The 25,731-nt window shown below is 39.2% G+C and overlaps 1 protein-coding gene across 1 annotated transcript in view; it reads left to right on the plus strand.

Moving 5' to 3' along the window:
- The window catches only part of USH2A (usherin), a gene marked incomplete at both ends in the record, with an annotated part of 619,110 nt that overhangs the window by 247,825 nt on the left and 345,554 nt on the right, over window positions 1–25,731 (plus strand). Inside the window, 8 exon segments of the mRNA XM_084245562.1 lie at window positions 5,072–5,198; window positions 7,481–7,630; window positions 9,987–10,166; window positions 11,161–11,291; window positions 12,981–13,254; window positions 15,526–15,624; window positions 17,746–17,928; window positions 20,702–20,896. Coding sequence (XP_084101688.1) covers window positions 5,072–5,198; window positions 7,481–7,630; window positions 9,987–10,166; window positions 11,161–11,291; window positions 12,981–13,254; window positions 15,526–15,624; window positions 17,746–17,928; window positions 20,702–20,896 — 1,339 coding nt within the window.

Raw genomic sequence — 25,731 nt, forward strand, 5'->3', positions numbered from 1 at the left:
CACTCATCTGGACCTCTGCATTCCACAGTAGGAGTAGAGATCCCTGTCTTTGTTGGACAAGGAAGCTACAGGGCCCAGAGCAGTGTGGCATGGTAGCTTCACACAGCCTCATATGTACAGTCGGTCATGTTGAGAAAACAAGGGCATGTCTATTCAATGCACATAAGTGCCAAAATTTATGTCACCAGTATTTGTACTTTCATGCAAACCTGGCTTAACAAGAGGCAGGTGTTCCCAGGCTCATATTTGCCTTCTTGAATGACCAGGGCCATGGGCTTATATCACACTTTGGGAAATTTATATCACATTTGGTAGAATGCAAGGATTGAATTTCATTGACTTGGGGATTGACTGGAGGCTCAGGAATATAAGTTTGGTAGGAGAGCAAAGATGGCAGGAGTCAGAGGAATGCAGAGTTGGCTGAAGAGCTCTGATACAGGGGGCTCTGGTCAATACATAGACTGTGAGTCAGGTCCATCTGAAGTGTGGATGCCTTGTGGCTAAGGGCTGGCCATGAGTTGCTGGGTTTATTTGGAAAAAATAGAATTGGGATAAGTAAGTTAGCCCTATTATTTTAACAAAGGGGTCACATGTTATCTAACTTAACTCTGCAGGCTGGAAAACAAAAAGCAACTAAACATTATTATAGCTAAGCTAAAGGTAGAAAGAATGCAGGTGGAAAGTATGCAGTTTCAGGGTGAGTTTCAGCTTTGGGCTCTGGCTTCAGTCATGCCATTGTCAATGTGCATCCCATGGTATGTGAACATGAATCTAGATGACCTTCCCAATCCTAGAGATGCATGTGTAATAGAATACTACTCATATATTGTCCCTAACAAATTTTTCATATTTAATAAGTGTGTGCATACACACCTATCCCAAACATATGGGAAATATTCTCCTATTGTTTACTCTCCTGTTGGGTAGGGATATGAATATCAGTTCTCTCACGAAATTAGAGCTACCCCAGATTGAAAGACATTTGGAAGTTTGTACATATGCCTCTCACAGCCATTCAAATGAGTAGGCACCCCCTTTAGCCCTGTCACCCTTCTTTAGTCTTTAAATGAGATGAGATTATCTAAGTGGTCACCTTATTATGTTCACTACACCTTCTTATCAAACTGTGTTGGTCCACTGAGAGCAAAGTCAGTCAGTTTTGTCCACAAATATATCCTCAAGCTTAACACAATCCTTGAAAGATAGTACATGCTCAATAAATACATGTTTGTTGACAGATTGACTGGCTGACTTCCTCGGTTACTATTGGTAAGATACTACTCAAACCATGATAGAAGAAAATGACCTACTTTCTGGAATAGAATTTCCAGCTCTTTAATGATACTTAACAAGTCAGTTTGTGTTTTTTCTGTTTTTTAGATGTTTTGGCATTTATCAGTGATTATTATGAAATTATTATTTTTAGTCCATTTAAAATACTTTAATTTTGAATTATGACAAGAGTATTTTGTGAAAATTTAAAGCTACTGTGTTGCACATGGTTTTAAAATAACTCGAAGTTATTTTAAACTTGAAGTTATTGTGAACTTTTTTAAAAAATATCTTAAATAATTAAAGTCATGAACTCCTGACAAAAGAATGTAATCCTACATATTCTATGAAGTATAAAAACTTATACAGCTTCCAACTATACAGTGCATTTTGTGAATAAATATTTAAAGGAAGGGAAAAGTTATTTATAATATTGAGTATTAGAAATGTGTTTGCATATATTGGACTAGATAAATGGAATGTTTGTGAAGAGGTACAGTAAAGAAAGTTACTTTAATTTTAATTGCTGTATTTTTTTGCTCAATCTCTAACAATTAGCTATAATATTTCCACTGTTGTTTGGTTAATTTTAATTAGACTATACTTGATCATATGATAATTTGTTCATCAAAAATGACTTGTGCTTATCATTTCAATGTTTTAAATTCAGTGACATAAACAGGAAATTTATGTAACATTTTAATTTGATGAAAAATGAAGCTATGAAAGGAAAAGCTTTCAAACAATCCTGAATAGCACCTGCTTAATGTATCTAGTATTTTCCAAATGGAAAGTACAAATTGCATTGTATGATACCTGGATTGGCCACAGAATTATTTTCTTAATACCAGTGATGTAAAATAGTCTTAAAATAATCCTCAAAGAATATTTTGAGTTTCTCTAAGTACAGAGCAAGTTTGACATACTATGTTTTACCTGAATTTGTCTCTAATGAGTGCAGTTTTTGATGTAGAGAACTATTAATGCTTCAGATTGTTGCCAAACATAATATGAAGAACCACTCACTCAGACACCTGATCTTTAGAATGCAGCATCGTTTGTAACAATTTTAACGCTAACTAAGTACACTTTGATGAGACAGCATTTAATAAAATGCTCATTAATTTCATCATTAGCAAGGGTATGCTAAGAAGTAAGCCAGTTTCTTATGTCACGCCCAATTAGCATCCCATGCTAGTAATCCCATTAGTATTGTTGAATTCACTAATGGAAAAACTAATGGGCATGCTACCAGGGCACATTAATTGGGCACGACACCAGTTCTGGTTTTAATTATTAAACTATGATAATGAAATGTGTGTTTGTAAAATATTAAAATGTTGAAATAGGGTTGAAGAAAATAAAAGAGTATGTAGAAGAAGATATAAGGAAAGTCAGCCTACAAAATGAAAGAACTAGCAAGTGGATTTACCAAATGGTCCTCTTTCTAGCTAATGGAGTTGTCTGTAAAAGTTGGGATATTGTCCACACGGGAAGAACCCACTCATACTCATGGGAAATTAACGCTGGTTTTTTGTAACATAGAATTGTGTATGTCACACTTGCTGTCATGCTCTGTATGAGGGCTGACAAGAGTCAATTAAATGTGTACAATGGACATGTTACATTACTGCTACTTTAAGGAACTATAAACAGAATTGCTTTACTCTAGATGGTATGATTAACATTGTACTCCTTTGATATAAATTTTCAACCACATTACTCCAGGTAATTATCAGTTTTCTATTTTTAAAAATATCATTATATAAAAATTAATCTGAATTTGATGAAACTTCCAACTAATTTTAACAAATATTCTACCCAACATAATGTTGGCTTTAAGTTGATTATTTAAGTTGATTATTGTTAAGGAGATCGACTTTATTAGGAAATGAATTTATTTTCACTGAGAAAATTTAGAGTCTTCTTTTTTTTTGTATGAAGGAAAACATTTTATTTATTTTTTTAATTTCATTTTTTAAAAATATTTATTTATTTATACAAGCACTGGGTACAGTCAGAAAATCGGGAGGGTGAGAGAATTCACCAGAGCCAGAGCAGGGAGCAGAGCAGGCAGAAGGACCGATGTACACTGCTGAGGGGAGCATCGGGCGGCAGGAGAGGTCTGCGTGCCATGTGGGACACTCCTCCGGTGGCCCGGGAGCAGCTGGGGATCGAACCTGCGCTGCAGAGGCTGCGGGCAGCTTCGCAACCCAGCACTCAACCGCTGTGCCACTGGGGAGGCCCATGGAAAACATTTTAAAATATATTTTTCCTGGCAGTAATATTGCATTTCTAACATTATATAAGTTCTGTGAACACATTATTTTAAATTAACATCTGTATATATTGTATTAAGTTCGCCACTAAAAATTCAGCTATATCCTTTACCTAATTTATTCACCACCACCCAAGAATTTTGTCTTAAATTTTAAATGTTTATTTTATTTTTATTTAGTTCATTTGATTATTTGGTTTCTGTATATACAGCAGTGCATGAAAACATAAAGTGTTTGAGTGTCCCTGCTTGACTTAATAGTAGTTGTAGTCAATGATGATAGCTACAAAGTTGAAATATTTTCTACTTATTCTTATTTGCCTACCAACACTAAGAGAGTTGTCATAGTATTAACCTTATGTACTGGTGTTCACTTGGCTGTAAAATGTTAACTTAGATGGTTTCTCTTCTACTTCTTTTCCTATGCCCTTACCTTCACTCCTTTTTGCTGGTCTCTCTTCTTGATATGTGACATTTCCTAGTCTTAGCCACTTGGAAACTCATTTTTAACAATATCACTGTGACTGTTGCCCAGAGTGGGCCCACTGCCCCATGGCACAAAAGACCAAAACTAAGCCACCAGCTTTTGAGAAAAGAACCAGTTTAATTTGAGGTCACTTGTCAGGAGACTAGAGGCAAAGTTCTCAGATCAGTCTTCCTGAGGATGGGACTTTGACTGTGTTTATGGAGTTGAAGAACAAATATAGAAAATGCAAGTTGGGTTGGTTGCTAAATTATGGTGGGTGTAAATTGAATTTGGATCCAGAACTGTAACAGACTGAGCACCACTTGCTTCTGAATGTTGCCCATTGAACCGTGAGTCAGGCCTCTCAGTTCCATCTCCTTAGGCTATTTTTGGTTGAGGCAATGATATGCCATCTTGAGAACAGAGAACACTCTTCTGGTTCTGCACTCTGAAACACAACTTTTTTGCTTATGAAAGATTGTTGTTTTTTTCCCCTTTAAAATGGGTAAAGATAATTTTGCCCCCTGGTTGCAAGCCCACCAGTTATTCTTGTATATGGAAATAGCAATTGACCATCATGACCAACACTACCTTAGGGAAGCCTATAAATGGACTACAAAACATTGAATACCAAGGTTAACCCAAGCATTTATGTCCAATGTATTAATAACTGGCTATTTTTAATGTAAAGCTCATTTCTTGTAAGAAATATAACAGAAATTAACTTGCCTACCATTTTGAATGATAATTTATTAGTTCTATAATTCAGAAATTTTAGGATAGAAAACTCATTACCTTTTTGATGAATATAAGTACTCAAAATGCAAGTGTCCTTGTTTATAGTCTTATTTCACAGAGGAGTTCTTTTTAGATTTGAGCATTGTGGTGTTCACAAAAATACATCACAGGAAAGCCAGACTGATGTTCAACATTAATGTTGAGTTCCACCTGAAGTGTATGCATGCTTGCAATAGGATCACATTGAAATTTGTTAATTGGTTTGTTCGTGTGTTTAAACACATTCATTCATTCAATCATTGCTTCATTCCCTTAAGGTGTCGTCAGTAGAAGTTACCACAACCAATGATGATGGTGAAAAATTTGATGATGGCAAAAGGCATGAAATAATTGCTATTAGGCATCAAGCTTTTGGCCAAATCACCCTTGATGGGATGCATACAGGTAAGAACTTTCTAGCAATGGCTCTGTTGATGAGCGGATATTGCATTGCTTTTCTGTGGTTTATATTTCTTTATCTTCACTCAATTTCATCTAAATTGCTGTTATATTTGCATTTGGGGTGCTTGCAAAATGACAAAGTCTGGCAATCATTTTCTCTTTGTGCCAGGTTTCAGGTATAGAGCTAAAATAAGAACAAAGTCATCAGAAGCGTTTTTGTATCTTGTTCGGTTCTCTATAATTTGCAAGTGTTCTCAAGTTTCTTTTGACTTCCAGTACACAAATAAGGTGTTAATAGATGCATCTTAAAGATGAGGAAACATGGGCCTTCCCTGGCAGTGCAGGTGGGTGAGCACTGTGCTGTGAAGCTGTCCGCAGCTTCTGCAGTGCCTGTTCGATCCCGGCCGGCCGGCGAGGGTCCCACATGGCGCGGCAGACCTCTCCTATCTCACCCGCAGCTTCTCTCAGCAGTGTATTTCATCAGTCTGCCTGTTCTGTTCCCCACTGTCTCTGGTGAATCCTGTCACCTTCCCATGCATCTGGCCTGTAACCCTGTTCTTGTGTAAAATAAATAAATAAATCTTTAAAAAAAATAAAGATGAGGAAACTGAGGATCAAAAAAGGAAAATAATTCCTCCCAACTTACACAGTTGGTAGGCAGAATTCTTGAGTTATTAATCCTATATGTGCACTTCTAAGTTCAGCATTTTTTCCATCCTACCCTATCTACCACCCCCATTTAATTTTAGTACAGCTGTAGTACTTGTATGGTGATGCACACTTTTGTTAATGCATTCAGAAAATGTGGATGTTTAATGAGCACCTACTATATGCCCAGTATTGCTCTTGGAATGCTAGGGACAAAGAGCAAAGTTTACATTGTAAGTGGGGGTGGAGCAGGAGACAATGCTGAATGAGTATCAAATAATAATGATTTCTGAGAATAAACCATGATAAGAGGAAAAGGGTGTGTGTATGTGTATGTGTGTGTGTGTTTATTGGGAAGAGGCTACTTGATTTTATAAAAGACTGTTTAGGAAGGCCTCTAATAGGAAATATTTGAGCAGAGACCGAAAGGGAGTGCCAGAGTAAACCCTGCAAATATCAGGAGAGGGTTTCAAGCCAAGGGAGCAGCAGATTCCAGGGCCCTGAGAAGGGAGAATACTGCATGTACCATGTTCAGAACCAACTAAGAGGGCAGTGTGGGAAAGAAGGGTGGAGGGGTCTGTGCAGGCAATGACATCCGAGAGACTACTGGGTGTATTCTATAGGAATATGGGGGCATTTACTTGGAAAGAGGGAATCAATGGCAGAGTCTTGAAAGAGGAATGATATAATTTCCTTCTTTAAGAAATACTCTGGCTGCTCTTTTGAGAATATATTTTAAGGGAACAAAGGTAGAAACATGGAGGGCAGTTTATAAACCTCTATATAAATGTACACGAATTCTGGCAGGAAATGAAGGTTGTTTAAGCCAGGGAAGGAGTTGTGGATATCATGAAAAATCTGGATATATTGTGAAGGTGAAGGTAAACAGATGATTGAGCTAGAACAGGGATAGGCAGGTTGAAACCCACTCTTGCCTGTTTTTATGAACTTTTATTAGAACACAAAGGTACCCACTTATTCTATCTTGTCATGGCTGCTTGAGACTGCATGGATGGTCTAGGAAGCCTAAAATACATACCATCTGGCCCTCTGCAGAAAGAGTTTGCTATCCCCGGCCGTAGAACATGACGGCTAGCTCTGGGTCCTTGGCAACTGGAAGAAAGTAACTGCTGTAACTAAGGGGGACAAGTGAGTATGAGAAGCAGATTTGGAGAGAGAGGTTCAGAGTTCAGTTGGAACGTGTTAAGTGCTAGATACTCTTACTGGTCTGAGCTCAGAGAAAAGTCACAGACTAAGATGACTAGGATACGAATTGGGAATTGTCAGCTAAGGACAATATTTAAAGCCAAGAGACCAGATACAAAGAGGACTGATGACAGTGATTTGGATTCTGAAACAAAATATGCCCCCTCCTCTCAGGAGGCCTACAAGAGCTTCAAGATGAGAGTTTTTGATGATGGTAGTTTGTCCTCTGTCCTCCATTCATGCCTCTGGAGGATTCAAGGCATCTGTGCTGGTGAAAATAGGAAAAGATGATAGAAGGAAGGATGTCTGGGTCATCTGACATCATACTGTGGGGGTGAAGTAATTAGAAATAGGTATAGAAATAAGAGAACCAAGAGAGGGTGATATCCCAAAAGCCCACTGAAAGGTTTGCTCATTGTTCAAATGGGTAGAAATTCTTTATCCTGCTGGAGTGAAATTTCTCACCTCTTTCTCTGTGGGTTCCTTGGTCGCCCTGAATGGCAGCATGATGATTGGAGAGAACTCAGAGGTGTTTGTGGGAAGGCTTCCCCAGGGCTATGCTGTCCTCAGGAAGGAAGGAGCCCAGTGAGTTTGTGAATGCATATGATTGATGTGCTATCACCAAAATTTAAGATAGAAATAATTTATACTTTTTTAAAGTATGAACAGTAGTATTTTTTTTTTAATCTCAGGCTGCATTTCCTATGTCAACATTCTCTTCTTTGCTCAAGGAACCATGCATTTCTTTCATTTTATTTCTTAGTGCTGGTTCTTGATGTATGGAAAGAGTTCATTAAGCTTTTGCTGAAGTGAATTATCCTAATTTCAGCCAAAATTCTCTATTTTAGGGTAAGGTGTCAGTGCTTCTAGATTTTAAGTTGGATATAGTACAATGCAGAAATAGAAGATGAAAAGCCTGATTCTCTCTAAATAGGATAAAGAACATTCTGAGCACTGGACTACATCATAGTCACTGAACCAGTCCCCGAATATATCCACAGATAAATAGCATGTGGACTGTGCTAAACAGAGGATGCAGCTATATTAACGGTTATTTCCACTCTCATGACATTAGTGCTAAAATTGAGATATACACACACATCCTCAAATTTTTAGTACAATCGAACAAAAATCTCATTCTAAAATGAGATCAATAAAAACTAGCATGAGTGAAATTAACCTTAGACAGAAAAGAAATCACCCTTCCAGCACGTAGCCCCTGCTTCGAGAGTTGGCTCCCTAGGCTGCCTTGAAGAGCTCAGGGTGTCTTCCAAGTCCATCCCAGAAGTTAAGAAGCCACCATGTGAGTATTACAGATAAGCAAGAACCCGGATAAGTGTCCAGTTCATGGGTGGTGGCCTCAGGAAATCGTGAAGATCAAAATAAATAAATCTGATCTAAATATGAATTAATCTAGGAGGGAGGAAGTGGGAGTGGGGAGGAAAAAAATGGTGACAAGCATGACAGACTATGGTGGGGACTGTAGGTGATTTGGTGATGGGAGAACTGTGGTGACCAGACCTGAGTTGGAAAACCCTTTATTTTGGGGAAAAAACAACAAGTATTGAACTAAAGTTTGTTTGATAAAAATTATTAAAAAAAAACAACTTTAAAAAATCTAATAAATAGTTTCCAGTGAATTGTGGAGAGGGATTTGAATCCCCAAGACTAATTATACTTCCTCAAAAATATGCTAAGTAGAGGAGGTTTTATTTAACTACTTTTTGCTTTTTAAACTGGTACAGAATTTGATTGAAATAGGAGAGAGTGAAAGTAAAGGGGGCTTTGTGGGGGTGAAAAGAGTGAAAGAGAGAACACCTTTGTTACAGGTTTGGTTTTTTTTAGTGTATATTTTATGTTTATTCTTAAAGAACATTTTCACTGGATATCTTTTGTGTGTGTGTGTGTGTAGAAGAAATGGGTTATAGGCCAGAGGTGTGGGGGGTGAGAGGATTCACCAGAGAGTGGTTGGGGAACAGAACAGCCAGACTGATTGAAATACACTGCTGAGAAGGCAGTGGGTGAAACAGGAGAGATCAGCTGTGCCATGTGTGCCAGCTCCCTGGCTGGGCATAGGACTCTGGCCATAGCAATGATAGCATTGAGGCTTAACCCCTAGGCCATCCGGGAGGCCCTGTTACAGGTTTTGACCCTCAAGCACACTTCTAGGCTAAGCGACATAGGGTATCAGGCTACAGGAGGAAAGAATACCCTATGCTAAGCACCCATCCTATGAAAAACACATGTCCAGTGATAAATACTTTGGTCATGTAAAATTTTGACTGCCGGTGAATGCCTTCCCTAGAATCATTATAAACTCAGAAGCTGAGAACAAAGCTTTGCACTGATGAATAAGCACATTGCCATATGAAATGCAATTCATATGCCCTCTCTCCCTCCTCACTTTCTTGATCTCTCTCCAGTTCTCTCATTTGCTCACTTTCTTTCCCCCCACCCCTCTGTTATCACTATTTGCTATACCCATAAACCCCGTGTCAACCTGATTTGTGGTTCCAAATTTAACCTTAATGTGACATTAATTCCTAAAAATGAAATCAATTATTGATTCATAATGTCAAGGTAACTAAACTATAAATTATAAACTTCCTTCAAATCTTACTTTAAAAGTTGTTATAGCATTCTTCTTTTGGATACATAGCATGAATTTTATTGTTGGTTCAAAAGGCAATGTTTTTACTAGACCTATAAAACCCAGGATTTTGCATAATTATTTCTTCAGATCTGGTAGGTCTGAACCAGGGTGAAGCACTTACCATGGCTGATGGTGTGATGTTTACATGAATTGTTGCGAGGTTGGCAGTAAATAGATGGTGAGAGCTATTGCCTGTGCCTTTGATTTTAATGCCACATAAAATTAATTGCTGGAAAAGAAGTTTTTCAAAACACATTTTTCTTGATATCTATCAACTACTGCAGAAATCATCCAAAAGGCTTTTGTGGGCTGTCTCAAGGATGTGTCTTTTATGAAGAATTACAATCCCTCTGCTTTGTGGGAGCCTCTGGTTTGGCAGAATTCTGAAAAGCAAACCAACATATATAACAACAGGGAGGGATATCCCTCCTCATTACATGAGGGAGTCCAGTTCCTTGGAACGGGTAAGGATCTAAACTAGACATCAGTGATTGTTTAGCATCTGTGTCCTAGCTATGGCATAATTTTATCTCCCTGTCTGATTATTTTGACCTCCTATGAACCTAGTATTAAAGAAATACATAGTTATGCCATGATGCACATAATAATAATATGCTCTCAGAGTCTGAATATGTAATATGAGTGGTAAGACTCATAAATCTCGTCGTGCATAATGGACCTTGCTAGTGTCCCAAGGTAGTTCTCAACTCACATAGCTTAGTGTCACACACGTTCATTTGTAAGTCCATTGTTTGGAAATCAGTGTACAGTTATACTCAAAAGAAATTCCAAAGGAGTTTTGTTTACTAGGATAACATGCAAATAACTGCTTGTCCCATGATGTGGGTGAACTATATTCTTAAGAGTAATAGTGCAGCTGTGACATGGTGTAAGTAGGTCATAAAGGTCTTCCTTTATGCTGGGGAATCATGAACCACCATCACTGCAGCAAAAATGAAGAGTGGACACAGGTCCCTGGTCCCTCCACCCATAGCTCTCTGTGGCAGCCTAAGAGGGGAGGGGAATATGGTGCATTGCTGGATATAGCTCCTCCTATATTTACAGCTAAGTTGCTTAGTTATTAACTTGCTTAAATTACCTTCAGAACAAAAAGCTAAATAATATTATAATCTATACAATTTTTTCTTTGCTTATCTCATCTTTGTCATTATTTGAACTTATCTTAGTCAATGCAACTCTTTATTATCAACTCTTAGTAAAACAATACTAGTCTTAGTCATATGCTCTTATTTACAGAGTAAATTACTTCCTCTTTAAAAATTATATGAAATTCATTCTAGCACTTGATGAAATTATAAGGGGGTGGGTTCTCCCTAACATTGCTTTGCATCTTGTTTTGTGAGTGGTTTACTCTGCAGCAGTATGTCCTAGAAATTTACAGCACTGCTGAAAATACTGCTTTGCACATGCTAATTTGCACAATATTTTCATTTCCAGGGATCCTGGAACTTCCTCCAAACTTGTTTCATGGAGGAATGAACTTTGAGATTTCCTTTAATTTCAGAACTGACCAATTGAATGGATTGCTGCTTTTTGTCTACAATAAAGATGGACCAGGCTTTCTTGCCGTATGTTAATTAAAATTACTTATAAGTAAAACAGCTGTTAATGCTGAATCGGGGTTTCTTTCCAAATTTTCATTTTTTCCCCCAAGTTCATATACCCAGCTTTTCTTACAAATGTTACTACATGGTGATAGTGGGGAAACACCCCCAAACAAGAAAGAGAGGGGATGTCCTCAATTTCCTTTTCATTCATCTAACACATTCAATGCTTGCCATGTCTTGCTGAGTTACTTTTAAAAACACCTCTTAGATTGAATTTTCACTGTCATTGGGGTTGTTCTCCTTGTTGTGATGGCCCTCGCCAAAATTGTACTGATTTCCTAATAGATTTCTCCAATCCAGTCCAGCTTTTATTTCCTGTACGCATTTCTTAGGATGGTGAGGGAGAATAGCAGGAGATAATCACAGAAAGCTTATCGGCTTTGTATCAGGAAGAAATAGATTAACTTTTTTCCATATCATTCAAATCCCCCCAAATTTTATGTGCACATAACTGGCTGGACTCATTCTAACTCACCCCTTCCCCCATATGTGCTTTCTGTCTTCTCTGACTTGGTATCTTATACTGAACTTAATGAACTGGTTTCTTAGTCTCATGACATTGAACATGTTAATCACCCTGCTTGCAGGACCTTACACAAATCTACATATATCCAAAATGTACATCCTTTCTATGCTCACATTGTACCCAGATCCACCCAGGTTCTATGTCACCCCATGTTTGCCAATTCTATTAGACATTGTGCTCCTTGGGAAGAAGCTTATCATAGAGCAGCAAGTTTGTGGACCATGATAGGGGACACAGTATCTAAAGAATAAATGCACAGAGAACTGAATGACTGCTCACCTGATGCACTTCACAAAGATGACATTTACCTAGAAAAAGTAAACCTATTTTATGTGGCGTTGCTTAATTTGTTCCATCTGATGTGATTCATCTCAGACTTTCAAGTGTCCTATGGTTGCTGACTTGATTTCTAACACAATAAAAGCATAGTAGGTAAAATAATGTCATGTAACATTTTGAAGGAAAATATATGGAGGCATTTCCTTTACCATGAAAATTTGGGTAAAATACACTTGCGTGAGAAAATGGTACCTTAATTGAAAAGAATACACATGGAAGAAATTATGTTAGTTAGAGATTTAGAATAATAAAGCTGAAATATTGAATCAAAATAAATCTTACAAATTTGAAATTGAGTTCACCAACCATTTAAGATAAGCTTAATCAGGCTTGACATTTCATTTTCTTATTGTCTTGTCATATTTTTCCCCCAAATTAAATTGATATATGAAGTAGTATTTTCTCATTTTCTAAAAACCCAAATAAAAATATAGTTGTAGTTCAAACAGCTCTGCTCTTGGCAGTTCTTCCATCCATAGGCTGGGATTTAATCTTTTCACCATGTTGCACCCCAAACAAAAGGTTCACCCACCTAATATTGTATGACATCGTGTAATCATTACTGGGTATGAATTTGACTAGAAACAATAGTCTTTATGTCAATTATAAGCTTTCAAAGAACCTCATAACAGGTTAATTCCAATTCTGCCTGGAATAAAGGAAGATTTTTAGTGTTTTCATGGAAATGTCTTGCCTTTCTGCAAGAAATTGACCTCTGTTTTCTCCTCAATTGCCACTCTACTGTCTTTTTATCTACCTGTTTTATTTTCTAATGTGAAATACAGATAGAACTGAAGAGTGAAAGACTGAGCTTCTGGTTAAGTGACAGTCTTACCTTCATACAAGCGGCTCTATGCCTGAGGCCATGCTATTGTGCTGGAGAGGGGAACACAGTCATCATTCAAAAGGAAGTCTCCGTCCTGTCTGTGTGCATGAATGACCTGATAGAAGGCGCATCCCAATTCCGGGCACAACCACTGAACATGAGCACCCTTGTCTACCTGGGTGAGGCCCCAACGCACCTGCAGGATACCTGTAGACTCCTACATTTGGAACAAGGTAAACTCCACAGGAAAGAATCCCCAGGTTGATACAGCTTTCATGGTTGAGGGCTTGGGTGAGTCTGTGTTTCAAGATATAACAGTAGAATCAGGGTGAAAGCAACACCACCTACCCCCTTATGGGAGAATTCTAGATTCTAAAAAAATTCACAGAACATTTCTGCCAATAATTTTGTGTGGTGCTGTAAAAAGTGTGCTGTCATATCTCTCTATAATCAGTATGTTTATTGAAAAATATCTTCAGCAAAAAAATTATATGTAACAGATAATAAAATATAAGTTTTCTCATGTTTGCCTTGAAAAAAAACACATGTGGTTCAGTTCTTTTGAACACTCCTCAAAATCTGTATTTATGGATTTAAAGATAAAATAGGTGTGCAAGCTAGGAAAAATGGCATTGAATTCACTGTTTTTCTGATGTAAATACAGATTGTCTTCCTGCATTTCAGTAGAGCTTTCATTTGGCAAAGTACATGAAAGGGTAGGCTTAGTTGAATTTCAAACATACTTATGAAAAATCTATTTATTATTGATTATTAATAGCCATCAAGGAAAGGGAAAGTAAAGAAACCAAGCGTTAACTCATCTAAGTTCAAACATAATCAGAGAAATTAGTAATTTTAAAAAGGGCCCAGTTAACTGAGAGCATCCTTCTGAGAGTTCAACATGAGAACAGTCAGTTTTTTATTACAAACCAATGAGTTAGGGATCATTATTCATATACCTGTTTTCCAGATGAGGAAACTGAAGAGCACAGAGGAGAGTGAGCCCCAAGGTCACAGGGCTTGGGCAGATAGCAAGCCTGCCTGTCAAAGTCCACTCTCCTTATTACAACCAGTGCTCTCTTTTATGGACTTTTATCAATGATTCTTCTCTATAACATGAGAAAAACCCAGTAACTTCCCGCTGCTTGCATGTAAAGAACATTCTCTGTGTATTTCAAAAGCTTGCACTGTGAATGGTTAACATTTACATGAAGCAGTCTTTGCCTATTTGGTAAGTACATAAAGATTTAAATGCCTTTGAATAGAAAATATATAGCAAGCTCTAAGGAGACTTTTAGAAGGGTACTAGTAAGGAGTTAATGAATATCTGGGGTGTAAGACAGTAATGACATTTTCAAGGCACTTAAGATGTAACAGCAGCTAAAAATATTACATTCATATAAGGGCTTCTCCTGGTTTTCAAGTTTCTGAGTTAGAAGGAGCTTGAAAACCTGTTATCTGAGCAAGATTACTTGATCCTGTTTACATCTAGGAAAATGCTCTGCACTTCAAGTACACTGAAACCCATTCCTATGAAGGTGCTGAGACTGGGCCAACTTTGGAATTTTGAGATGATAAGGATTGAAGTTTAAAATATCAACATAGACCCAAAGGGATAATTTAATCTACTCTGTGACTAAGGCAGTGATACTGAAAGATATTTTTTTATTAGGTAATGCTAAGTTTTTATCATTGCAGTAATATCCATATCAGTAGTTCTCAAACCATTGCTAAAACACTGAAGTGTAGTAGCTGCAACTTAGTATTTGATAAAATTCGTTCTTTTTATTGTTGCTCAGCATACATCAGAGTCACCTGGGAAGGTTATTGAAAATGCAGATTTATGACCCTTTCTTCTAAGATTCTGACTAGGACGCTTTGAGAGATGCTGCTCTAAGTAACTGCATGTGTTAGACAGCAACCAGGGAGAACACCCAGCACACAGAGGGGCTGTGTGCGTGTACTAAATTACAAGGAATGAGAATGAAGCCTATTCCCTCACTGTGTTTTTCAATCTACTATCAACAGTCTTAAAAATCTTTGTCCTTTCTTTTCTGTGATTCTCAATTAGCAACTTTTTTTCAGAGGCTCTATGTTGTGATCAGGTTAGTGCTTTTTTTCCCCCCTTATCCATGAATGTAATCTTCCTTGAAATCAAATGCAAATGAGTTTTCCTCTTTGTTTTGGAAACCTTGGGCAACATGATTTACTGAAGATGAACCAATGCAGATCATAGGCATTTATCTTGGAACTACCCCTGGGGACATCCACTGCCCTCAGTGGGGTGTGGCTGTGTGGTTGCACAGGTGGTGCTCTGCCTGAGGCCCCAAGTGGACAGGAGCATGAAAGCCAGCCTTCCTACCAGCACACCTGCCAGTGTCAAAATCCCTCCCCAAGGAGGGCTATTGCTTTTCTTATTTGTCAGCGCAGAACTCTGCAACATCTTCCAGTTGTTTGGAGACCTGGGGTAAAGGTGAATGAGGAATGTTTTTTGATTCTCATAGAATGTGAGGAGCTAAGAAAAGGAGGAGTGTCCACGAACATGCCCTGTCCCCTCTTCTCATCCCCCATTCACATTTTGGAGGTAGTTGAGAGGGTTCCCAGTAAGAGTACTTCTGGTGGGCCAGTGCTTGAGGAATGATACAAACTTTACTGGAAGGAACTCTCTGATCATGCTCAAGGAAAACCCAGTGAGGACCCCACTCTCCAGGACCTCAAGAGTTGAGACTTGGGGTCAGGATAGTACTTCCTAAGAAGCATTAGTATCTATGAACCCTGTAACTCTGCACCTTTCTCTTTATCTAGTGGATGAAGGAAGACTATCTCTGTGGGCTTTCTCCAGTTTAAAAGTTCATCATGTGAATTAATTTTAAAGATATTTATTTTTAACAATTATTTTTTAGGGCCTCCCTGGTGGCGCAACGGTTGAGCGCTGGGTCGCGAGCCTGCCCGCAGCCTCTGCAGCGCCGGTTCGATCCCCGGCTGCTCCCCGGCCACCAGCGGAGGGTCCCACCCACATGGTGCACAGACCTCTCCTGCTGCCCACTGCTCCCCTCAGCAGTGTATTTCATCAGTCTGCCTGTTCTTCTCTCCGCTCTGGCTCTGCTGAATTCTCTCACCCTCCCACGCTTCTGACTGTACCCAGTGCTGTATAAATAAATAAATAAATCTTTAAAAAAATTATTTTTTAAACTGTGAAATGGACATAAATTTATCATCTTAACCATTTTTAAGCATGGGGATCAGTGGCATTAAGTACATTCACATTCTGGTGCCACCATTCGCCTCTATTCATCTCCAGAATTCTTCCCTTGGTAGGGACTCTAGGGCATAGAGAAGTTAGGGAACTCGGCCATGTGCCAAAAGAAAATGACTGCTGGTAAAGAAATTAGAATTCTTAGTTTCTGAATGTTCAGGCAGATGCTTTTATATTGAGCTTCATTGCTTTCAATTCAATTCACCCGACTTATTGTCTACTGTGTGTTCCAGATACACTGGCAGTATTGATCAGTCAGGCCTAAAGGAATGTGAATAATAGCAAAGACATTTAAAAGGAAATAGGTTGCAACTTAATGTGTTTGAAGATATCATAAGACATCATATAAATGCTGAAGAGAACTGTATGGTCATTGTTACTATTAACTTATGTTACTGGTAAACATTGCATTATGTTTTATTTCCTTTCCTGCTGAGGTGCTGTAGTCTTGCAAAGAGCTAAGCGTGTGTCTGGACCATTCAAACTCGTTTAGTCTAGTGTGTGTGCTGCAGCAATCTCAAACAGTCCGTTTGTCCCTTCATTTACAATTTTGCACAGTGTGGGGGACAGAGTGCCACCAAGCCTCCTGAACAGGACTCTGCACAGAAGAGCTGGATTCGAAGCCACTGCTCTCTCCTATATGGCTAGATGCCCTGGGGATTTCCAGCAAAAACAGCATTGCATTCCCCAAATGCATGTCCTCTACCTTCTCTGCCTAATTTTGCTGAACTGTGCTGCCTGGGGTTATTCTAAAGCCAGCTAGGTAGAGCACACGTTCTGAGACACCTTTGGGTTCCCATGACCCAAGCTGAATTTGGTCCTTATTCTCTCAGGAACATAAAACCATTTTGCATTTTCAACATGATGGCACTCCCTGAAATGGGTGTGGCACGAGTATATTCCCTGCACGCTGTGTGATTTTTGTGCGTTCCTGGTGATGCTCGTGCACATAGAAGCTGTCTTCTCGTTCTTGCTCTCCAGCATAATGTCCTCCAAGTGGGATTTTTCCACTGAGCTGATGACTAGCCATGTCAATGCAGTATTACTCTTTGGTACTTTTACACTGACTTGCACGAGCTCCTTAATATTCAGAACTGGGGGGCAGGTGGGTACCCCACCACCATAATGCATGATTGCCTGTATTTTACTTCATGGGATAAACCGAATGTTGAAGTGTAGGCCTGAAGAGATAAAATACTCTCAGTTGACTATAACCATTATCAGTTGAATTATAATGATCGGCTTATCTATTTTTGTCACAACAAATATAAATAATTCCTAGTGGCAACTTGCCTAATAAGAAGCAGGATGGGGCATAAAGGATTTCTCAAATAAGACTGGAAAGTTTAAAACTTGGATTTAAAGTACCCCCCATACCTTATCAAAACATCATACAGCACAAACAAGAGTGACTGGTCATCAATGACTCCAATGTTTCATGTGATACTAATCCTGGACTATTTGGTAGGTTTCAGCGGTTGCATAAAGGATGTGAAATTTGCACAGGGTACTGCCATCCACTTGGCATCTGTGTCCAGCAGTGCTGTCAGAGTCAATCTGGATGGATGCCTGTCAACTGACAGCATGGTTAACTGCAGAGGAAATGACTCCATCCTGGTTTACCTGGGGACAGAAGAGCATGCTTATGAGAGTAGGCTCCATCCCTACCAGAAGGAGGGGCTCTAAATTGAATACTCAGTGTCTCCTACTCATCAACCCATCTCCCCAGCAGCCCTCCACTTGTCTACATGACTGATGTTTTCACCTTTCAACTTCTTTCCATTTAAGAATCCCTGCATTGAGTGATAGCCTCCCACCAAGGAGGGTCAGCCCACAGTGATTGGAACCAAGTGTGCACACCAGGAACCAGTAAATATTGTTCACCTTAACATCAATGTGCACACACATGCATGGGTATTTGTACATACATGTTTATGTTTGTAAAGAAAGGGAAAGGTGACTGCCCTGCAGCCAGTGTGTTTGCGGTCTTCTGCCAGAGCTTGTCTTGGTTGTTAAGCACATCCGTCAGTGGCTTCGCTGAGCAGGGCTTTTGATTTTTCAAGTATTTGAGAAGTATTTGTTCTGGCTTGATTCTTTCCTCTTCAGATATGAAAGGAAGGAAGTTCCGGTTGTCTGAGGGATTTAATAGGCCTGTGTCTACAGAATTTAGTATAGGAAGCCTTTACAGAGTGCCCAGACCCCAAGAAGCTACAGTCAGGACACCCTCATCCCCTTTCTCTGACAGAAAGTGCATTTGAAACCTGCACCTAGTTAGAAGCAGATGTGTCTTTCATCACATTGTGGCGGATGTTTGCCACGGTGTTGACTCTTAGGATCTTGGAATAACTCTCCCAGGATAGTAATTGCTGAATGGTCTAATTTTTGTTGCATTGGAGGAGAAACAAGTAGAAGCATTAGATCTCATCTCAGACAACTGATTTATAAGTAGGTTTGTACTTAACAGAGTATGTGAAAAAGCCTTTTTGCATGGTGGGAAGGTGTTCATCAAGACAAGTTTATGAATCAGTTGGTTCCTACCATTTTGAATCAAATATTTGTCAGAAAAGCAAATGCATTTCTATATGATGGCCACATATGTCTCAAAGAATATTTATCCCTAGCAAGTTGCCATTGGTCTAAAGTTGAGTTTTCATCAAAATATTCTCTTCTATCAAAAATGGGGCACTCACCCAAGGCATCCTTTGTAGAATCTTCTTAATCTAAAAGATAATTAAATACTGAGATGGGCTGCAAGAGGAATCTTCAAAGCTCTCTGCATACAAATTTTCCAGAAGAGGACAACTTGACACTTTTCCTGGATAATTTAAATTATCATCTGTTTATAGGCAAGCCAGTGAGCTGAATGATCTCTGCAAATCCATTTCAACTTCAGAGCTTAGAGAGAGCTGATAGAAAATATAATTTGTGACTGCCATGCCCTCTACCCCCATTTCACACCCCTGTGCTTTATTAACAAATATACACTGTGAAGCCTGCTTTTCTGTCTGATTCAGTAATGTCAATAGGCTTCTAGAAGGTGCTGGCTTGCCTAGCTGAATAGTGCCCTTTCTGAGTGCACCCAAGAAAGGATGCAAATAAAGCTCTGAATTGATAGCAATGATCTGACCACAAAGTCTTATGCCATAAATTCATATTTACAATCTGACCACAACACTGAGCAGCTACAAGCTCCCAAGGGTTGGAGAATAATTGCACTATTTAATTATTTTTCAGTCAGTTTTGTTCTGTCCCTTATGAAAAGACCATCTGTTAGACAGTACTCTACTTTGCCCTGTACCACATTTCAGGACTAATAAAATCAACTTTGTTGCCATTGTACCTATACCAGAAACTTGATTGTGTGGGCTGTGTGTTTGCCAGAGGGGCCCATGGTCTCTCCACCACCCAGATGCCACTTCTCCACCTGTGTGCTTCCCCTCAGCCTTTACGTCCTCTTTTCCTTCCTGGAAGCTGTCCTTTCTTATTGGTTTGAATTGTCAAGTCCAAGAAGAGGGATATTGATGTGGGAAAACTAAGAGTGAGCCTCCACCTACAGGGCCTGGGCATCTAGGAGGAGTTAAAACAGGCCCCCACCCATTGCCTGCCATGAAGTTTCTTGGCCTTTTTCTCCATGTCACCAGCACAGGCGGCTGTAATGAAGTTGTTGCTGATCAGAACCACCGTGGACGTAGCTAATAAAGAGTTAAAGGTTCTGGGTTTTTTAATGAAGACACTCAGTTTATAGGCAAGATTGTGTGGCTCCTTTGAGCTCCTTCACTGTGTGTTACTGATCTATGATCCTCTGAAGAAGATGTCTCTGGAAATTATTTTGTATAATCTCAAGAGCACCAATCCTCTACCCTGCAATATGCATTGAGAATGTATCTAGTACATCCTATGGGGTCGAAGAGTGTGTTCTTAAAATTAACTTGAAAAACAATTGAATTTGGAAAAATGAGCTCAGACATTCAATTACAATACAATCCCATTTGTGATATTTTTTGGCTAATACGGTGAAGATATAAAAGTGTCAAAGCACTACGTATAATAACAGTCTAATTATCTTGCTGCAAGGGGGTCTGTCATTATATTGTTTGAACTTGTTATCTGACTACCATCCACCTCCTCCTTTATGAGTGATGTTTAAAAAATGTCTGATACATTAAATGTTTTTGGAAAACCTGGACTGGACTTGAAAGCCCGTTAGGTCAATGGAGTTTTGATGGTTTTGAAATATCGCTTAAACTGAACGGCTCAAGATGTGCAGTCATATTAAATCAATGCTGAAAAGTTACAACTCTAATAAATTGTATTTATGCTAATGGTCGAGTCTGATTTACTGCGGCCATTAAAAGTGAAGAATAGAGGCAATAGTCCTCTCAGAACTGCCACTTTCTCTATTTTCTCTTTCATTCTTTTTGCAGCTGCTCAAAGTGTACCAACTCCCTCAGAAGTCCACAGCTTGAATGGATATAGAATGGAGGTGACCTGGGATGAACCTGCCATGGTCAGAGGTGTGGTTGAGAAGCACATCCTGAGAGCTTACATTCAAGACCACCCCTGGCTGCCCCATGTGCCAGTCACCACCTCTGAATTTGTCGATGCCAGCACCCATACAGGTAAAGGCGAGGCCTTAAGACAGTTGACCTTATTAATTTTCCTTTTGTTTTAACTTTAAATTAATTTTTTCCCAATTATAGTAAACAACCCTCTAGTTTGCCTCACTAAAAACCCCAATAACCATATCCTGAGATGAAAGCCTGTTTCTCCCTGTGATGAGCAGGGTGATTCTAGTATGTTCATGGGCTCTTGTGGATTGCTTCCCACAAGGTTGATATTCTCTCCAAAAAGTGTAGGGTCCACATGGCTAGTCCCTAGAACATTCCACAGGCATCCTTCAGGGATCTTGTGGATATATCCAAGACCAGCTTACCTACTACACTAAGCAAAAATGTACTCTTAGGAACTAGCCCAAGTTCACAGCACCATTATTTATTGTAAAATTGTTGATTAAGCCCAATTATGTCAAGTTAGAGGGGATAGAGACACCAGCAGTTTGCTGGCACATCCGTGAACCAATTTTCCACAATGCGGCCTGCCGTGCAGACACTGGCTAGGAGTTTCCTTCATGCCACACGCGTCCAGACTCAAGTTCACGCACATGTGGTGAGATAGCCATTTTCAGCTTCATGAAATGTTAAAGCACATTTAATGGAAAGTCACATTGCAGCCTTTGCCCCTCCAAAGTAAAATGCATCAACCGACTTGATAAAAAATAACATTTTTTCCTCTATCAGAGAATTGTAAAACGTGAAATGTACAGATTGTAGAGCTGCTCTTGTGATCTTTCCAACCTTCTTATTGATCAACCTAAATTCTTCTTTTCTTTATAGATTTCTTACCGTCTCTTTCCCAAATATATGACCAATTAAAAAAACCTCTCATCTGCCACTTCCTTCTTCCCTATTTTACCTGCTGGGTAAAGATGCAACCTGATGAAACTCACAACTCTTGTTCTAGGCTGTGTAATGTTGCAGAGCATACTGGGAAAGAACAACTTATCTAAAAATTCCCAGTCCCCATGTTCAGAGGGGCACTCCATGGTGATGCCAACCACACAGAATTTCTGTAATAATTATCTTCCATTCTCCTCACTAAATTTTTTCTTTTACCCAACTTATCAAAAAGCTAACCTCCCTCCCCATCTACTTCAGTTTATAGATTATAGATTAATGATAATTCATAGATTAGATCATCTTTGATGGTAGAGAAGAAACAGAGTCTATCATACAGGGTTTTTGTCACTTTCTTACTTGCCAATATATACATTAATTGTATTTTTCTGACAGTGATTTGGGGTTAAATGAGTTAATATATGTTAAAACACTAGAAATTGGAAATTGCTTTTGGCTTATACAGATGTTGGCCATCATTATTTTTTCTGTTTTGTCTCTTTTTTTCCTTCCCCTTATCCTGTCACAAGTAAAATCTTCAAATATCCTCTGGACCCCAGCTCTCCTTGCCTTTTTCCTCTCACAGTTTTTAAATTATTTCTTTACTTCTTCATTTTGTAATTTATATATATATATATATATATATTTTACATCATCTTTATTTTTGTACAGTGTATGTTTTCTCTTAGGTGTAACTCCCATAAATTTCCATCACCAATTCACCCTCACACTTAAATTTTTAAGCTCTCTCCCCTGCAGTGCTTCACAAAATGTGGCTCCAGCAGCAGCCTCAACAGCATCTCCTGGGAACTTGTTACTAAGGTGACTCCTTGAACTCGCCTTCCCCTGCTGAATCAGACCCTCTGGGGGCAGCCTCAGCCCTCCTGTTTAAACAAGCCTTCCTTCCCTGATTCTGGTGTGTACCAAGGTTTGAGAACCACTGCCTAGCCAGATTCTTCCCAAGATTGTTCAAACTCTGTGGATCCCCAAACCAACCGACCCAAGTCAGTCCCCCAAATCTTCCTTCTTTAAATTCCCTTCCAAGTGTCCTTTCCATACTTGTTTCTACTAGAACACATCTATGGATGTGGTGCCATTTCTCTGCTTTATCTGACTTCTGCTCGCCTGCTTTGCTAAAGAGACCAACAATTTCCATGTCTACACCACTAAGGAGTACTTTCTACTCCTCTTCTTACTCCTCTTCATTTACTCCATAGATTTTTCACCATTTTTAAAACATTTCTCCACTTTTGTGACTGTTGGCTTCCTAGTTCTCAGTCCCCTTTTTCTTAGTGTTCTTGTCACTTCTTCTGAAACTTCATTCTGCATTTCCAAGAAACTCAGGGGTCAGGCATGGGGTCCTCTCCCCAACCCTGCCCTCTGCCACCATCCCACTCCAGGGAACTTCATTGATTCCCAGAGCATCAGGTAACTTCCCACTCCCAGACTTCCACATGTGTGTAAGCAATAGGACTTGAAAATTTGACATTTACAGTAGATTTTCTAAGCCGATCCAAATCTGAACTCCTGTTCTCCCTGAAGTCCCAGGATCAATGTAGGTTTCTCCTTATATCCAGAATAGAACATTCCTATTTGGTAAGTTATTTTTTGGTTCTAAGAAGCCTGTAACTAGTCATTTTTATGAAATATTTTTTGAACTTTCCCAGGCCAAAAAATAACCTACAAAATTATACTAAGTAGGAACAGCCCAGCTACCCAGTTAATCAGTCTGGGAAATAATTTCTGCTCTTCAGTCTCTTCATACCTAACATCCCTGTTTGTTGATCTATTTTCCACATTGTGTTAAATCCATTAATCTTCTGTCCTAGCCAAGCCACTGCAATGTCTTTGCTGGGTAACCGGGATACTTTTGTTCTCACTGTTCTTTTCCAACACACCTGCCATGAGTCTACCCCACAAAAAAACCAGGCACCACCTTCCTCTCCTCAGAATCCTTCAATTGCTTTCCACTGACTCTCTTCCAGCCTTGTTTTCCTTCAGTCTCCCTTGTTTTCTCAGTTTCCAACTTTTGCTGTTAAAATTCCTGATTTTTAAAAAGTCTGTGCGGGTATTTTTGGAGGATTTCTGAAAGAGAGTAAGAAAAAATTCCTCAAAATGCAACAATTTGATCAAAGGCTCTTAAGACCTTTTCAGTTTTGGGCTTTGAAGTCAAGAGCTTTTGATACAGGGCCTCCCCGGTGGCGCAGCGGTTGAGCGCTGGGTTGAGAAGCTGCCCGCAGCCTCTGCAGCACCGGTTCGATCCCCGGCTGCTCCCCGGCCACTGGAGGAGGGTCCCACATGGCGCGCAGACCTCTCCTGTGGCCCGCTGCTCCCCTCAGCAGTGTACTTCGGTCCTTCTGCCTGCTCTGCTCCCTGCTCTGGCTCTGGTGAATTCTCTCACCCTCCCGCGCTTCTGACTGTACCCAGTGCTTGTATGAATAAATAATAAATCTTAAAAAAAAAAAAAGCTATTGATACAAATCTCTGTGACCCACTCTTGAGTGTTTGGGGGAAGATAGTTATCTTACTGGATTGTTCTTTAATGTCTTAGCCTATGAAATGGGAGAATAGTATTTACCTTAGAAAAATATTATGTGATAGATACTCTAACACTTCTTAGCTGGTAAGCTTAGACAAAGCAATTGATATTTGTGGTCTTCTGAACCCTCTAGGTAAAATGCAAATGATATAAACACCTACCTCCTATGATAACTGGGGGGGTTAAGTGAATCCGTGCACAAGAGAAGGACGTGGAATGCATTGTACAATGTTAGCTATAGAGTATCAACATTTGTAATACAATATTTAATATATGATTATTTCTTCAACAAAGTATTACAACACTTGCCAAAAAAGTTGTCCATTTTAAAGTTCCAGGACACAGCTTGTAAAGTCAAATCAACTGAGGTTCAAAAACCAGTTATGCCACTTGCTGGTTGCATGATCTCAGGAAAATTTAAAAATAAAATTCCATATTGGAGTTTCCTCATATATAAATGAGTGGTAAAACCATCTGTATGTTATGGAATCATTGTGAAGATAAAAATAAATCAATTACCTACACAGAATAAATAGGCACAGTCAATGTCAATTAATTGTTTTCTGTATACTATTTAGAGGCTGAATTCTGGGTTATTGCTTCAAAATTGTTTCTCTTTCTGATGTTTGCACTGTTGGATCTGCTCTTTGAACATCCTGTGATGATTTTTCTTTTTTATTCAGTTTTCTTTTAGATGATTTGGATTTGTTCCTCATCTCATACAGCTCACTTTGATTTTTGCCTACCTTTCAATATTCAGTTTTCATCGCTGTTGTTTACCACTTGTATTCTGTCTCTTGTTTCGGCGATTCCAAGTTCTTTCAGATCTTATTAATAGCATAAAACTGATGATTTTAAAATTTTCCAGGTTTCCTGAATTAATTCCTTCCCAGGACATTATTGTTTGATCTCATTTGAGGGCTGAGTTCTCTTCTTTCTTTTAAATTACAGATGCTTTCCCACTGGTTAGATGCACTCCCATACTCACTTCCAGGGTTCACTTGCCCTGTTCGTAATTTCATCTCCAGAATGGTGTTTCTTCAGGAAAATTAAGTCATCTTCTAATCATTTTACTGGGCACTTAGTTGCTGCTAATGCAAACCTTCACTGGGATTATAGGGAGTCAATTGAGGTGAATTTGCATCAGCCTCACAGCAATCTGTAGCCTCCACCCCATCCTCCCCAGTATTGGAGGAGTGTTGAGATTTGTGACCTACTTTACTCAGCTCAGGATTAGATTTGTTCTGGGCTCCCCTTCAAGGAGTCCATTTGTCTTTGTCTGGTGTCCTTCCAGTCCTTTCCAAACCTTTGGTCAGTTCGTTGGTATTCTCACAAGGTAATAGCTCTCAACCCCATTTGCACACTGAGCCACTGAAGAGCTCTAAAAAAACTTATGCCCACTGCCAAGAGTCTGACTTTTTGGTTTAGAAAGTAGTATTGATGTTTTTAAAGTGTCTTCAGG

Source organism: Talpa europaea, assembly GCF_964194135.1.
Source record: "Talpa europaea genome assembly, chromosome: 10".
Lineage (NCBI taxonomy): Eukaryota > Metazoa > Chordata > Mammalia > Eulipotyphla > Talpidae > Talpa > Talpa europaea.